The sequence below is a fragment of the Acomys russatus genome, chromosome 9, assembly GCF_903995435.1.
Source record: "Acomys russatus chromosome 9, mAcoRus1.1, whole genome shotgun sequence".
In the NCBI taxonomy this organism is placed as follows: Eukaryota; Metazoa; Chordata; class Mammalia; order Rodentia; family Muridae; genus Acomys; species Acomys russatus.
This window is the reverse complement of record NC_067145.1, coordinates 65874951-65892634: the sequence shown is the minus strand read 5'-3', so window position 1 is coordinate 65892634 and position 17684 is coordinate 65874951. Positions and strand designations below refer to the sequence as shown.

At 41.6% G+C, this 17684-nt stretch overlaps 1 protein-coding gene across 1 annotated transcript in view; it reads left to right on the top strand.

Moving 5' to 3' along the window:
• The window catches only part of Ryr2 (ryanodine receptor 2), a 561576-nt gene that overhangs the window by 323946 nt on the left and 219946 nt on the right, over window positions 1-17684 (top strand). The window contains 4 exon segments of the mRNA XM_051151477.1: window positions 1197-1413; window positions 3384-3488; window positions 8850-8953; window positions 14801-14884. Coding sequence (XP_051007434.1) covers window positions 1197-1413; window positions 3384-3488; window positions 8850-8953; window positions 14801-14884 — 510 coding nt within the window.

The following is a 17684-nucleotide window of genomic DNA, read 5'->3' as shown; positions in this document are numbered from 1 at the left end:
ATCCATGCAGATATGGACATTTTTGGTTTATTTATACAAATTATGCTTATTTCTCTAAGTTTGTGAGTTACTTAAAAGTTTTGCATTATTTTATCCTACTTTCTTTTGGAGGCATGGAAATGAAACATCAGAAAATTAATTGTAAGGAGTTAAAAATGTTAATTGATTTTTGTAAGCTGAACACATATACCAGTACTGCTATGAAACTATTTCAAACTCCTTCAATAAAACTCACATTTTATTTAGTTGAATGTAATGTGTACAAAATCTTACTGAGTACTTTGTCGTTGTTGAAATTGACAAAGGTTTGGAACCACAGTCACCTGCTTTCTTCAGCAAGGAAAGGTGGCACCTAGGATTTCTTTAAGGGATTTCTCTAGGGAATTAGATTCAGGTCAGTGGCTGGATTTTTTTTCCTAGTTAACTCATCCAGATCCTGTCATTTTAAGCACACAGATCATTAGGTCCCATGCTCACTGTGTCTGATTAGTCCTTGGGTGCCTTGGGACATCGAGTTGCTGAAAATGTGTTCTTCATTCGTGGAAATATGATAATGCACCTTCCACCATGAAACTGTTCCTTCTAGTTCATCAAGTGCTGGTCATCACTGACCTGTGAATATGCTTGAGCTGAGTTTCCTTCTTTGGCCATCATGATGATATTGTGTTTAGCCTCTTAGGGGGAGAAGCTCTTAGATTCCTAGGTGATAAGACTGTTATGGTATTATATTAGTTATTTTCCTCTTCCTGTGATAAAAATATCATGACCAAAAGCAAATGATGTCCTTATTTTGGCTTCTAGTTCCAAAGAGTTAGAGTTCAAAATGGCAGGGAAAATATGGTGTGGCAGCTGGAGTAGAAAGCTGGACAGTCACATTTCCATCCTATACAGGAAGCAGAGCCAGAGTAGGAAGTGGGGAGAGACTGTTCACCCTGATAGCCCACCTCCATTAATGCATTTCTTCCACCAAGACTGCACCTCCCAAGGATTCCAAAACCTCCCATAGGCAGCACCACCTCCTGGGCACCATGTGCTCAGCTGCAAGAGGCTAGAGGGACATTTTTCATTTAAGTCATTCTTAGGGAGTGTGTGGCTCATGACAAAGTTTTGTATTAATAAATTTCCCTAATGTTTCAATTTTAAAAACTTCCATGTATATCAAAGATATGATTGACTCAAACTTGCTTCCTTTGTAGGGTTCGCTTTTTGCTCGGGGGAAGACACGGAGAATTCAAGTTCCTCCCTCCTCCTGGCTATGCAGCTTGCTATGAAGCTGTTCTTCCCAAAGAGAAATTGAAAGTGGAACACAGCCGGGAATATAAGCAAGAGCGGACATATACAAGAGACCTGCTCGGGCCCACGGTGTCCCTGACCCAAGCTGCCTTCACGCCCGTTCCTGTGGATACCACTCAGGTACAGAAAGGGCACTGATAGCTGTTGATATACAGCGGCTCTCATGCTTGAATTGCAGCCCACAACAGTGAACTTTTCAGCCATCCAACTAAGAAAATAAACTCATAAGCCAACACTCCCCTTTTTGCTCTCCATTCATCTGTTTTCTATTCGGTGTCTCCACCTACTATACTGCTTGCATAACCCTCTAATATGTCACAATGTGAAGGTTGATTTTTCTTTCTTTTTTTTAAGTGTATGTTCTGAGTTGTCTTGAAAGTTGAAGTTGGGGCCTGGAGAGGTAGCTCAGCAGGTAAAGGCACTTGCCACCAAGGACGACCTGATTTCAATCCCTACCGTGCACATATTGGAGAACCGATTCCTTCAAATTGCTTTCTGCTTTCCACATGCATGCTTGTATGCGTGCCCGCGCGCGCGCACACACACACTCACACTCACACACACACACACACACACACACGAGAGAGAGAGGGATAAAAGCAAGAAATTAAAAAGGATTTATATTCTGGAGCAGACATGTTTGTTTTCTCAATGCCGGTGCGAAGTTTTCAGTCTTCTTCCACATAGGTACAGTTATGCTGTGGAAGATGTTTAACTGGCTCTTATTTCGGTTGAGATTGAGGTCATGGCACCAGGGTGAAAATGCCTGGGAGCAAACCTTACTTCGAGGACAAGAGCCACCTTACCAGTTGGAATGCATGGAACATTTGAACTAAAGTGTTACCCATTACATCCCAAGTAGGCAACTAAGGGCTGGGGCCTTCATTCAATCAGTTTGCTTATTAGTTTGGAACAAGGAAGACATTTCTAAATTTTAAGGTTGACTTTATACTGGGTCTCAGAAACTCTAGTTTTTATTGGTCATTTAGTCATCAGCTCCTCATTTGGTCAACTACCTTGGTCTTTAGTGAGAGACCCCTGAACACTCTCTCCTTCTCATGGGAAAGTGTACAGCATGGCCTGCCCAGCTCCTTGAGCGTGTGTTGGATAAACACTGAAGGAGGCATAGCAGAGTTCAGGGTAAACCAGTCACTACTGTCAAATGCCCAGGGTCATGGAGCCAGTGACTTATCTGCAGCCTCCTGCCTAGCCCTGCTCTTGGGCCTGTGGACACTGGCTGGGTTGCCTTAAGAGTGCTGGGTGATTTCTCTCCCTGACTGATGTGTACTTTGCTATTGGTCCATCTCCACTCAGCGCCTCTCGGTTGTCTCCACCAGTGCTCTTGGGAATCCTTGTGGAATAAGCTCCCTGACACCAAAAGTATGTCCAAAGGAGTGGACCAAAGCCAGGACAGCTCCTGAAATGCTTCAAGGCTGCATCTAGCTTGTGCTTTCATTTTATATTCTTAAAATCGCAAGGTACAGGACTGTACAGGAGCCTGTGTGGCAGTCAGCAGGTTGTTAATGGCAATGACCCATTGTTTCAGCTATTTCTCCAGGTCATTCTGTTCCAGGTAGCAAATGAAGTCATGCTTGGCCAATAGGCAACACTGGCAGTGCTTCGGGCAAATCACTAAATAAATCAATATGTCAGTATCCAATGACTACCTTATTGTACTTTACTCTGTTCTCTTTGTCCATTCACTTATTGCGATCCTAAATGCACACACACACATGAACGCACACACACACACACACACACACCACACATACCACACACATACTACACACATACACACACACACACACGTGCACACACACACGCACACGTGCATACACACACATACCACACCATACAACACACACACCACACACACACACACACACCACACACCACACACACACACACACACCACACACATACTTCAACATTCTTCTAGCAAATACTATGAAATAGCTGGTTTGGAACTGATTTATTTTGCTGTATCTTAATGGTCTATGAGGCATTGCTTTGGGCTCCCAGCAAGGTTAGTTGACATGGTACCTTTCAGCATCTGTTTCTGATGAGCACTTTTTCCTCCTCCTTTGCAGATTGTGTTGCCTCCTCACCTGGAAAGGATAAGAGAAAGGCTGGCAGAGAACATCCACGAGCTCTGGGTGATGAATAAAATTGAGCTTGGCTGGCAGTATGGCCCGGTACATGATTTTGAAATTTATTCTCAGATTCTGTTCATAAATCACTTGGAAAGATAACATTTTCTCCTTCAGCCTGCTGTGGTGTGATGTGAATCAATAGAATTGATTTTTTTGGAGGCTTCTTAGTTCTGCTTATCACTTTAAAAGCCAGAGGGAATGGCAGCAGTGGCAGACCCCCTGACTCAAGAGTTACTAGTGTGTGGACTGGACCTTTCACTTCAGAAACAAAGCTGAATATCATGAGCCTTTATTTCCCAGCTAGAAAACAGCAAGAGGAAAAGTCAAAATTAGAATCAAAATAAATTTTTAAGTGACTTTGTTTTGCTTTTTGTATTCTCTTCCTATTCCTGAACGTGTAGCAGCAGAGACCTGTGGGTAGATGTTCACAGTTGGCTCCATGATTTGAGGATAGTATGGCCAATAGTAGTTGTATATGTTTTCAAATACTTATTAACTGGGGTTTTACTTTATAATTCATCAGTAAACTCTGTTTGAACTAAATGTGTACCTCTCTCTGACATGCCATTTTAACAGGATCCGGCTGTGCTGTGCTTTTAGGATATACTTTTCATGGTTGGCTCAGTGTGGAAATTAAGAACAGTTCACACATGGCATATCAGTGCATCACACTAAGCTCTGGATGTAGCACATGATCAGCGTTGGCAGTCATGCTAACTGCTCATGTGTGGCATGGACTCTCAGCTTGGACTGTTGTTGCAGAGGACTGGATTCTGGTCATTATTTTAATTTCCCTGAAGGGAACCCTGAGGAAAAATTTTATAGAGCTGTCTTGACAGAAGTTGCATGATTATAAGGAAAAGCTCATTAACATTTTTCTGCCTTCTACTTTAGATAGTTGTTCTATTTCTTTTTTAAAAAACTTTTACTTTTGAAATTATAACAATATAATTAGATAATTTCCCCATTCCCTTTCTTCCCTCTAAACACTCTCTTATACCCCTTCTTGAGCTATTTCAAATTTGTGGCCCTTTTCCCATGAATTGTTGTTATATATATACATATATGTGTGTCTATCTATCTATATCTATATCTATATCTATCTATCTATCTATCTATCTATCTATCTATCTATCTATCTATCTATCTATCTATGGATATGTGTGTATATGTGTGTGTGTTCCTAAGTACAACCTGTGCAGTCTGTATAATGTTACTCGAGCATTTGTTGTCAAGCCTGACCATTTGATATTGAGTAAGAGTTTTTCCTGACCTCAGCATTCCCTACTTGCCTATAGTTATCTGTGTAGTGTTGAGTCCTCACAGGCTTTTTCCTATCCACTTTGGCATGTCTGTTGGTGTTTGCTTTGTTCAACTCATGTTTGGACAGTCATGATGGTAGACTTTATGGGGGTAGCTTCTAACAGTACTAGGAGATACAAACTCAGACCAAACTCTCTGATCTTCTAGCTCTTCAAGCTTTCTGCTTCTTACTCTGCAATGTTACCTGAGCTTTAGATGCAAGTGTATTTTTTAGGTCTATCAATTGGTACTGGGCTCTACAACTCTGCATTTTTGTGGTTGTGACTTTCTGTAGTGGTCTTTATCTGTGGCAAAGAAAGGTATCCTTGATGAAGGGTGGAGACTATACTTATCTGTAGGTATAAGGACAAATCCTTATATTGCTGTTAGGGATTGTCCTGGTTTAGTAAAGTAGTGGTTGTAGATTACTCTTCAATACCCATGACTTTACTAGCACTGCGTAGTTAGCTAGGTTTTGAGTACTGGGCATGGTTTTGTTCTCATCGGACAGGTCTTAAATCTAATACAGAGAGCTGTTGCTACTACCAGTATATTTGTGCTACTACTGTACCCTTAGGATTATCATGCCTTGTTGATTTGGTTCATAGGTGTCATGGATGAGTAGGATTGTTGGTTGCCTCCCTACGTTGGAAGCTTGCATGGTGCCTTCTGCTACCATGAAAGCTATTCCTTGAATAGAGGCATTTGGGTAAGTTTGCTCAGGAGTATCTGGGCCTTGGTTCTGAAGAGTGTGGTATCTTCAGCAATAGACTTACTTTCTATCTCCAAGGTCAACCAAGGACAACAGCAATAGGGTGTTTGGAAAGAGTCTTGCTTGGAAAGCCCTGCAACATTCTAGGTTTGCTTGCTTGGTTGGTAGAGTATGGGATACTCAGATTTTTTTTTCACTGTATAACTTCTGGAGCTCAGTCTCAAAGATTCCCTTCTCTACTAAATAATGTTCAGACACTGTTAACCAGTAAAGGCTGGATACCTCCCTTTGGGTGTCATTCTTTGGTGTTTGTTTGTTTTTGTTCTTTGCATATTTTTAATTTTTATGAGATGATAGGAATTCAGTGTGTGGCCTGAGCTGGCATTGAACCCCATGGCCATCTTCCTTCCTCAATCTCCTATTTTCTGAGCTTATGGATGTGAGTCACCCAGCTTACTTGGCTTCATTGACACTTAAAAACCAAGGAAGTAGATATGTGCTAAAAATAAGATTGAACCACTTGCTAAAATCACTAGGGAGAGAGATTATCAATGTGTCAGCTGCCAGAGGAATTGTGGACAAAATTCACCAAAAGTTTCAGTGTGAGACAAGGATGGTTATAATCTCAGAAGATTAAAAAAAGAGTTGTGCAAAAGACAAAACAAATTCCCAGATAGTAGCAGCCATTTTCTGGTCCTGTGCTCAGATAAGATGGTTTGTTACAAGGTCATAAGATGACCTCAGACATATATTTTCCAGCAAATCTTAGTTATGTGTTTTTTTTTGTTTGTTTGTTTGTTTAAGGGCAGAATGAAATAATTCTCATTACACTTTTGTTAAATCTAGTTTCATTTAATATCACACAGGCTCTTCCTGCTACACACAAAGCCCTGGAGTTTCCAGGTAGTGAAGGAAACAGTGTGTTCTTCCACTATGATACAACCCTCAGTCCTCTTTTCATTTTCTGGGTCTCACTAAGTTGACTAACCTGACCTTGAATTCACTCTGTAGCCCAGACTGACCTTGAACTTGTCCCTTAAGTAGCTGAGATGACAGACCTAAACCACTAGGTCTTATTCTGTTTGGCTGCTAGGGACTTTGTGTTTAGTTGAGTGATATCCATTTAAAGAACTTCAGAATGAAAAAGAAATATGCAGTTTTTAAAAAAGAAATCAAAGAAAGCTTCCAGGTGAACACAAATATTAGAGGTATAAAACATAATTTAGCAAGCAGAGATCAGGAGTGTGTTCTAGACAGAGACTTGTCATATGTCAAAGGAGGGAGAAGAAGAAGTGGGACATTTCCAGTGGCTTGTCAGTGGGATAGTGTAGTCATAGGCTAGAGGCCCAAGGGACCATGGTACAAAGGTAAGTCTCACTATGAGAACAGAAGGTATATGACAAAGAACTTTTGTCGCAGTGTGAATTTATTTCATAGGGAACTAAAGTACTGAGAGGTGACAACTTTTGTCCCTGCACTGGGGCCCAGAGAACTTTGATAGTATGAAAGGCATGGAAGTAATGTGACAGAGGCAGAGAGAGTAAAACACGTATTGGAGGAGAGATGGGTTTCTGATATCCTGGTGCCTAGAAGTAGCGGTGGCGAGACACTGTGTTTTCAAACTCAAGAATAGGGTATGGTAAGAGAGGGAAGAGATAAGGCAGGGTTCTGGCTCATTCTGTTTACCCTGAAAGCAGGTGGAGCTGGCTCTTCCCTGGCATAGGGTGGAGAAGTAGGTGGATGTTACACAAATGGGGCGGGGCATGTTAAGGCCAGGCTTACTTATCTTTACTTTCATGTTTAAAATTTAGGTATCAATTCAATTTTGTAACTCTGCTTCATTTGTAATTCCCACTCATTTTTTATGATCCCAAGAAAAAAAGGAATAAAACCATGGTTTCTAATTTGGCTCTACAGAAAGAGAATGCATGTGTTTGCACACTTTTTCAGTGGCATACATAGAGCATGGTAATTATTCCCATGAAGTAATTTGTTACCTCACAGCTTATGGCTGTCACCAAGGTGCCACCGGGGCAGGGACGTGTTTGTAATTTAGGTCTTTATAAAGATTACCAAATTTTAATTACTAAGCCAAGAACAGAGAACATCATCATTAATTCCTTCCCCGTAGTCTTAACAGTAGCGTAACTACGAATGCACTTGGCTCTTGGCTCTTACTGTTGGGCCTTTACATTCACAGATTCAATCATATGTAGGTTAGAAAACAAAGACTCAAGAGAACAATTTTCATAGGAGCTGGACATGGACAGGCTCCTTTTTCTTGTCATTACTCCTAAGCAAGAATGTATGACAACTGTTGGCACAACCCTTTTAGTTCTTTGGACGTTGGAAGTCATTTAGAAGTGACTTAAAACATGCATGGGGACGGGAAGCAGTCTGTGGATTCTGCTTGCTGTCTCAGAGAAGAGACTTGAGCACATGTGGGTTATTTTAGATCTGAGTTATAGCAAGATTGATAAAAACCCTGCACCCAGACCCCAGTGGACACCAAGGAGCGCTGGCAAAAGGCACTGTGAGGGAAGCCTTTATTGTGTTCTTTATCTGTAAAAGTCAGGGGTTCATTTGTGGTCTCAGAAGGGGATTATGAAGGCTGGGATGTGCAACCAAACTGCCTCAGAGTTTATGTGTGTCAGTCATGTTGCATAGTCATGTCTCTGAGCAGATTAATTTTAGGTGGAAAAGCACTAAGTAAAGCTAAAGTCATTGCCGTATCTTCTCAGAGTTCGTTTCTGTGTTATTGCCATGTGTTGGGGGCCTGGACGTTATCCAAGGGCTATGATGGCCTGCTTCATTGTTCTTTTAGTGAAAGCGGATGGACAAAAAAATCAAGTAAAGATCTAGTCTTCTGGGCACCGTGTTGCAGGCCTCCCAGCAAGAAGGAGCCTACGGCAGGAGGATCCTGAGTTTGAGGCTGGTCTGGGCTACTAAGTAAACCCCTCCATCCCAAATGATCTAGGCTATTACTAAATAATACTATTTTGTATTATTATATAATACTTTCAGTTGTATCATGAACAATTAAAATAAATAGACGGTAGGGCCAGTGGGCAGACTACTACATTAAGAAGCAGCTAGGATAACCCTTATGAACTAAAGATGATTTGATCAGATTCTGGAAGAAACTCAGTGAGCATCTTCATGGGCCTCAGGAATCAGCATGGCAGAAGGGTGTGGGAGCTGAGAACTAAGCTAAGGCAACAAGAAGAGAGTATGAAGTGCAGGCAACGCCAGGCTTTGCAGATAGACATTTGAAGATTCCCAAAGCTTCCTGGGGCCAGCTGTTAAGGAGTTCCACTTCCCCATTTGTCCTCACACAGCTGTGTTCCACAGTGGAGGCTCCTGCATGCTAATTTCCCATCCTGTTTCAGGTCAGAGATGACAACAAGAGGCAGCACCCATGTCTGGTGGAGTTCTGCAAGCTGCCGGAACAGGAACGCAACTACAATTTGCAGATGTCACTTGAAACTCTCAAGTAAGTGCCTTCATGTTGCATAAAGTCCAGGTTCCCAGGCATTGACACTATTCATGTCACCTCTGCTGGAAGCTATTTCTACTGTTAGAAAGTTCCATGAAGTGTAGGTGGGTTGGAGCAATATTTGCTGGAAATTTAACTTTCAATTGGTTTTGTTTGTTTTGCTGGTACTTGTTTGATGGTCAAATCGTTCTTATTTTCTTATTTATTTTATCTGTCATCAATCTATCTTCATCATCATCTATTTTCATATTCAAATTTCTTCTATCAGTGGGGTATTTACAGTGTTCCTTAGTAGGGTAGGGGCATTATTCTCTTCCTCTAGTGGGTGGATATGTACAGCCGGAAGCGCCATCCTAACTTTCTCAGAGGGTCAGGTACTGTGCTGGTCAGCTCTGGCATCCTGCCTGGGTCTGCAAAATGAGCTGGAGGTCTGACCCGCTTGGCATCCTTCCGTTGGTCCATAGCCTGGCAGTTAGGATCTGTGGAGCCCACACAGGCCATGGTCTTGAGCTCAGTCAGATCTTGTCCCACGTTGCCTCTACAGCTTCTACTGATGCCTCAGTGAAGGTGATTGTCCCTCTTGTTCTATGCATTCTTGCTGTGCATCAGAATCTCCCAACAGGAAGCCCATGGCTGCTCACGGGAATTAAGGAATACACAAATTCTAGAGTCTAACAGTACTATTTGGAGTGTGACTCAGGGACTGGGCAGGTCACAAACTTTTACTGGTCTGGGCTGATTCTAGACATGAAAATTAAGTGCTTAGAAATATTTGTGCCAATTTAAAGGAGAAATTTTCGTAAATGTAATAACTTAAAAATATAGGTACATATATATTATTTAAATGTTTTAATTTTACATAACTGTTTTATCATATTTATTTATCAGATCATTTGACTGATAAAATAGAAGTGAGGAGAAAGTTGGCCCTTCACCACAGAGCTCTTGAAGGCACTGATTTAAGATACTTGGAAGAGTGACTCATAAGAGTTAACTAGATTTTCATTTTTGATGATGGGCTCTGTATAAATCTCCATTGTTTCCTAAACTTTTTAAACAACAGCACTCTCTTTTGGGGAGAATCTGGGAGATATTTTACCTGTGGAGTACAGTTTGAGAATAACTATTATCAGCTAATTTATGCCATAACATGAAAGGGGCGGTACAGTATGTGTGTACATCTGAATGTGTGTGCTCAAATGCTCTCTCTCTCTCTGTCTCTTAGTGTTAGGGTTACAGACATGCACTGCCACATGGGCCTTTTAAAATGTGGGCTCTGAGTATCCAGTTGAAGTCATCATGCTTGCAGAGCAAACACTTGACTCAACCATCTCCAAACCTCCATAGTATCTTTAGTTTTTGTTCACTTGTCCAGTGGAGATTTGGGATATGCCCTCTTCCTGTGAATAAATAGTGTGGTTGGGCAGAGTAAATAAAGGAATATGTTTTCAGATTTTTTTTTAAAATGTTAAAAATTTGAAAATCCTATACCTTTTATTATTTTTGGGTGTGTGTGTGTGTATGTGTGTGTGTGTGTGTGTGTCTGTATGCGTGCATGCATGTGCGTGTACCCATAGAGGGTATAAGCAGTTTCAGATCCCGTGGAGCTGGAGTTACAGGTAGTAGTAAGATGCCTGGCATGGGTCTTGGGAACTGAATCTGGGTCCTGTAGAAGAACAGGCAGTGTTGTAACTGCTGAGCCATGTCTCCAGCCTCTGCAATGCCTTCTCACCACTGTATCCATCTTCGTATTTTATAGAATGGTTTCAATCAAAGATCGAATTAGTCCTTTATCCTAATGTGCTTCTGCATTTGTCCCTTTTCTTTGTTTTTTTTTGGTTGTTGAGAACAAGACGTAGTTCACACTGAAGCTACTTTACCACAGACTCGGAGTATAAAACCCAAATGACATTTCCAGTGCTAGACTAGGGTTTGGGGCATGCAGCATATCGAAGAAGATGCAGCTTAATGTTATGGAAATAAACACATTAGGAGAGAGTTAGGCCCTGCTGGTCACTTCCTAGAAGAGGTGTGTGCACGACAGCTCAGGGAAGGCCCTACTGAAGGCAGCCAGTCACCAGGCCAGCTGGGCTAAGGAATGTCTTTTTTGTCATCATGACCAGCTCTGGCACTCTGCATCTTCGGCCTTCCTTTGTAGTCATGGCATAACATTCACACATTTGTTCCATAATTCATGGTGGCTTGTTATTTTCCCATATTTTATATAATAATTTGGTTAAATTTGCCGTGCATTCCTTGTCACTTTAACAATTGACAGCTAGGCCAGCAGAGTGTAGAAATGTCCAAATTTGCATGGAGTATGCTAAACCTTTGGCTGCTGTGTATAATCTAATCTCCCTTCTAACAGCTCTTGGTGGCTGGTTTGATGAATCAGTAGATGCCTGTGTGCAGTGTTTTCTCCATGAAGAGAATGCTAATGATTCTGCTCACGAGTTTATTCTGAACATTTCCTTCTTGCTCCTCATGGCTAACTAGTGTGCATGTGTATCATTTTAGGGTTCACTGCTTTTACCTGCTTCTTTAAAAGTCAAATTAGATGGGAAAAAGCTTGCTGCTCCTACACACCGATACACTGTCAGGCATACCAGGTTCTTGGAATACATGTGTGTGTGCAAGCACAGACACACATGCGCGCGCACACACACACACACACACACACACTCTCGAGGTTGGCATGCAGAGAAGCTGGTTCAAGACAGAGACATTTTATACATACATACATACATACCATATATATCATGATGGAATGGGGAAGTGGGGCAGGCAGGCAGAAAAAGATGGACATGCATATGCAAAAGAGAGAGAGACAGACCAGACAAACACCCCACCTCTGACATCACACACATACACACACACACACACACACACACACACACACACACACACAGAGTGAGAAGGGAGCAATACAGACACACTTAAGCATACACACAGAGGCACTTACACATGCACGCACATACATAAACACACAGAGGTAAACACAGCGAGTCACAGACATATTCATAAACAGAGACAGAGAGAAAGAAATACGGACAGAGAGACACACACTGAGTTGGGTCATGCATGTAGTTGTCTTGGGCTAGCCCACAGAATCAATCACCAGTTCTCAGAGTGGAATCTTCCTGAAACACAGCTTGAGGGAGGTCAGTCTTTTCTCTTGGACTTTCATTTGGCCCAAAATCAGTCTATTTAGATGTTACTCTCAATAAAACAAACAAACAAATAGAACAAAAACAAAACAAAGAAAACCACCCTCATGGAATGATTTAGAATAATGTTTAATCAAATATCTGCATAATGTGACTCACTGGAGTTAACACATAAAACTAACAACTAACAAACTACAATAAATAAGAGACATTTGCTGAGCTTAGGGTACCTGCCAAGCTCATCCCAAGGTTTATTTTTACCTGTAACCTACAAATGTGCCTCTTGTCCAGTCAGCTCTGCTCTCCCACCACAGTTATCCCTATAGACACCCGTGTTGTTTGCATGGCTCCTGTAGACCCCTATGTCTTCTCCTTACCTAACTATGCCAATGGAGCCTTGCTTTTGATATATTAGTTATTCTTCTTAGGATAGATCTCAAAACTATTTATAAAAATGTATGTTGCCAAAGTTTGGACTGTATTTGGTTTTACTGAAGTTACTTGTGAGTACTCCTCTCTCTCTCTCTCTCATACTCTGATCGCTGCAGGAGTTCTGTACCTGGCAGTGTGCCTCCTCCACCTCGGTAACCCAGCGGATCTCCACTGCCCTGAGTCTTTGTTCAGGCCCAGCCTGTAATGATCACTCTCTGTGTGAGACAAAGCCACACTTTTTCCTAGGAAGTGTTTGCTGGGAAGAGGATTAAAAGGCTGCACGAATCTGGGCTGAGGAGGTCACACTACAGTGTGTAGAAGCCTCTGGCTCTCTCCAGAGCCCATAGGACAGGGCTAGCAGGAAGGCACAGTGATTAAAAGAGTACATACTTGTCCTGCAGAAGATCTACAACCTCCTGTAAGTTCTAGGCTCTGCACGCACTTAGAAAACTCACACATACACACATAGTTAAAACAAAATAAAACTGTAAAAACTATACGAACGTGACATATAACTTAGGCTTACCTTTGTTAACACCATTCACAGGACTTTGTCAGCATAGACTCACAGTCCCTACATTTGCCAAGAAAATGATGAGGTACTAGTTTTCCTTAACAGGAGCATAAGAGCTATTAAAATTCATATAGTGTACACACACACACACACACACACACACACACACACACACACACTTAGGAATTATGGTATAATCTGATTTGTTGGTGGGCATGTACTCACAGGCTTATTTCCTAAATTTAAAATAAATTCAGACATTATTGTCATACTTTAATCACTCCAGAGCCGGCTTTGGCATCCCCAGTTGATAGTTTCACAGCCCTCTGCATGCTTCACTGATCCCAAGACCTGGATCAGAAGTTTCTACTATCTGTTGCACAGGACTGTGTCACTTAAACATTTAACGAATACTATGAATGGAAGATTGAACAGTGTATAATAGTTAACACACTTTCTTCTCCAGGACACTGTTATTGGATAAATACAACTTGGATTCATTCCATAACACAATTCTCCACTCTTCTGTTGCTGGCTAGTTTTTTTTTCTAATTAGGAAATTATTATTTTATTCATAACATTTCTCTACTCACCCATCCATCAATGGAATTATATCTAAATGGGTAGATAAAATATATGGGCAGACATCATGTATGTGGGTGTCTAGACAGGCAGATGGGCACCTAGGCAGTTAGGGCTCTAGCATGTATTAACTGGATTCGGTTGTTCATTGTGCTATTGTTTAAAGCAGTCAAAGAGTGAAAATAGCCTTGAAAGACTAAAGAAAAAGGGTTAAAAACATTTTGATAGTTTCGACAATAACAACTAACCAACTTCAGTGATGAAATGGCTCAGCTGTTCAGAGCACTTGCCACTGAGCCAGACAAAGGAAATGGGGATCCCCAGGACTCCCACAAGTTGTTTTCTGATCTCCATTCATATGTGTGCCCCTCTAAATAAATAAATATAGACATAACCAACTGAATAAAACTATTTAAAAACCAATGAATCAGTCTGGAGAGATAATAAGTGCTCTTGCAGAGGGCGCAGGGTCAGCAGCTCTGAGCATCTACATGATGGTTCATATTCATCTGTAACTCCAGTTTCAGGGACTCTGATGTCATCTCTGACCTTCACAGCCACCAAGACATGCACACAGCACACATGCATACATGTAGACAAATCACTTACACACATAAAAATAAGTTTGAAAATTTTAATGTATAATAAATACACCTCTATGGGGATTTTAAAGTAATCAACTTTATACGGGATAGCAATGCCGTGAAGGTTGTAGATGAATATAAAAATAACGAGTTACATAGAAATAACCCCTGTATGTACTCACTGGGATAAAAAGTAAAACGCAATAGTGCCAGCACTTGTGTGGCCCCAGGTGTCTGATTTGCCATGTGCAGAGACCGCCACTCCAGCATAACACAAAAGAACTGGAAGTCCTGGGTGTTTAGAGAAAGAAACAGCTGTGTTGAAAAGGCTTGAGGGAGAATTCAATTTTCCAGTGCCGAGGGTTTGTGCCATTTTAATGTTGCCTGTGCTCGCCCTTACCTGGAAGCAAATAAGCTGTCAATATGTGTTTCCATTGCCTTTGGTTGCAGAGCCCTGTGATCTTCTCCAGGGGTGGACAATGAAGTCTCACTCCCACATGCCCTTGTGCTACATGCTGTTGGTTCTAGGGAAGTGGCTCTTCAGGTCTCTGTTGTTGTTTTCCAGGACGTTGCTGGCATTAGGATGTCACGTGGGCATAGCAGATGAACATGCTGAAGAGAAGGTGAAGAAAATGAAGCTGCCCAAGAAGTAAGTTGAATTGACTTGCCTGGGCCTGCTAACTGATGTATGCCTTCAGCACGCTGGAATAAACCTCAGAGGAGACAGACAGGCCTGTCCTGTGCACTTTGGTATACAATGAAGATTTCAAAACTGAAATAGAATGAAGAAGTGGCTCAGTAGTCAAGCGCTTGCCTTCAAGCGTGGAGTCAGGAGTGTAGCTTACTGGGTTGATGACCTTCCTGTAATTGCAGCCACAGAAGGTGGAGACAAGATGCTTTGAGCAAGCTGGTGCTGAGCTCCTATTTATATTAAGAGACCCCGCCTCATTTAGTCAATAAAGTGGAAGAGAGGAGGAGGAGGAGGATGCTGGTCAGCAATCTTAGGTATCTGTATGCGTACAAACAAATGGACCATGAGCTCTTGGAGACTCTCAGTCTCATCCTGCAGTAGGGAACACTGTAATTACAGATGTTCGCACCACTATGCCTGGATTTCACCAGGTTCTCTGGGGATCCCTAACTTAGGTCATCGAGCTTGCGTGACAAGTACTTCTACCCACTGAGCCATTTCCTCAGCCCCCTGTGTTTGTATTTTGAAGTGGCACCATTTTCCTGCTTTCTGTGTATATCATGAAAATAGATCCACAGTGGCTAGACATCAATATCCACACTACGGCCTACTAGGAATTCTTGTTTCAGTTTTCCCTTAAAACGTTATCCCCAATCCATCTCCATATGCTGGGTTGTGTTCTCTGCCCTCTCGTTGAAAAGATGATGTCTACTGAGTCTGCTTAGTGATCCACCTTTGTCTCTTGGAACGATCCTTTGTCTCGCTTCAAGACAGCCGAGGAGTGAAGGAGAACCCCCAAGTAAAAAGGAACTGAGGTGGGAGGCATCCCACCATGGTAGATAGTTATTATAAAACAAACAAAAAATAGTGAAATAATAGAAGAAACATGCCTCGACATTCCCAGTTCTAATTTCTGTTTCAAATTAGTTCTGCCCTAGTTGTGTTCTGGAGAGAGTTGCCTAGGTATTTTCCATACCCTTTCCGTGAAAACGTCAGCCAAGTGTTCAGTTCTAGATACGATTCCAGCAAGACATGCTGTTCATATCTCCACTGCAGTCATGTGATGTGTCTGCATCTGTTCTAAGGCCGGGGAAGGACTGAGGTTTAGGGTTACCATTCCTGCAATCCCGACCTCACCTTCTCATGTTTATCATGCGTCTTTTGCAGTGATTTCCCAGCTTCGTTTAACTTGATTCATACTAAGCGGGATGGGGGTGGCTGGGAAGAACAGGGGCCCCTTGAGTGTTGTTGGTGTTCCATCATGCTTTGGCTACAACACGTTTCGTTGGTCTCTTTTAGGCTCGTTTACAATATTCCCTTAGGAAGTCTGTGGGTCCTGTGGGAATGGAGTACAAAACTGGTCTGCCACTCGACAGAAACCCATCTGCTCATCCAAGTGACATCAATTTTGTTGTTGTTGTTTATATCTTCAGGAATTTGATGCAGATGGAATAGGAAGTTTTAATCTAATAATTTTATTAGATTATGAACATGGCAAAATAAATCTATAAGATAATTATTGCGAGAGAATGTTGATTCTTTATCAACTGAACGTATTGGTGTTAGAGATATGCTTAATTACATATTATTTATATAATACATATATGTGTCCATACTAAATGAGCTCATTTTGTGTAGTTATTGATACTGGGGGTAGGCATGTTGATGTAGGTGTACAAAAAGCTACTGTTCAACAAATATATGAAAGAAAAGATGGAATGTTGTAGCTGATTCTGTTAGGAGTTTTTTCAGAATGTTCTAGAAGGTAGGATGTGTTACATAGATGGGTCTGTTATTGAAAGGCTACCAGATTTTCCTTTTCAAAAACTGTTATGGGGATTAGTCCTTTATTTCTTTTGAAGTTTCAGGAAGCAATCTGAAGCTTTACTTCAGGCTACTTAGCTTCCAAGATTACCATCACTTTTCCATTTATTGAAAAATCTGAGCTTTTTATTTTTTTATGATGAAAAACAAGCCATTGGTTGACCACTGTGTACCTCATTAAATAGCATTAGTATGAGGAAATGAATATTTTAAAAATCAAGTTACATTTATATGTTTCTTTAAAATACCCATTTTTATTTAATGATGTGACTCTTGTGTGTGTTCGTATATATGACCGTGGCTATGCATGTGCTGTAGCATGCATGTAGAGGTCAAAGTACAGGACCTCGGGTGCAGGTCCACACCTTCCACCTTGTTTGAGACCAGGTCTTTCTTGTCATCCACCACTGTCTGCGCCAGGCTAGCTGGCTCAAGAGCATTTGGAGATTCTTTTTGTTGTTGCTTCTCACTTTACCTAGGAGAGCTAGGGTTGCAGATATGGGTGCTACTGTGTCCAGTTTCATCATTATCTTTACAGATATGAACTCAGTTCTCACACTTGCACAGCAAGCATGTCACTCAAGGAGCCGTCTCCCTAGATCCTGAATTGAGTCCTAGTTTCTTTCTTAGAACATACTACAGACAGAAATGGGGCTTTAGTGATGTCTAGCTCCCCGTGAAGTACTCATTATGTCAGCAGCCTCAAATTCAGCCCTTTGAATGTATGGCTTTCAAAGACACCTGTATTTACCTTTATTGTGTGAGATGACTGGGAGTTAAGCAGCAGATGTGAAGAGGTTTGGGGGAAGGGCTAGGCACTTGAGTTAGCTTCCTTTTCTCCTTTCCTTGCACAGGGTGATAGAAAGTCAGGTGAAATAAGCTCTACTTTACAGTCTGGGGAGACGGCTCAGTAGGTAAAGTGTTTGCCTTGCAA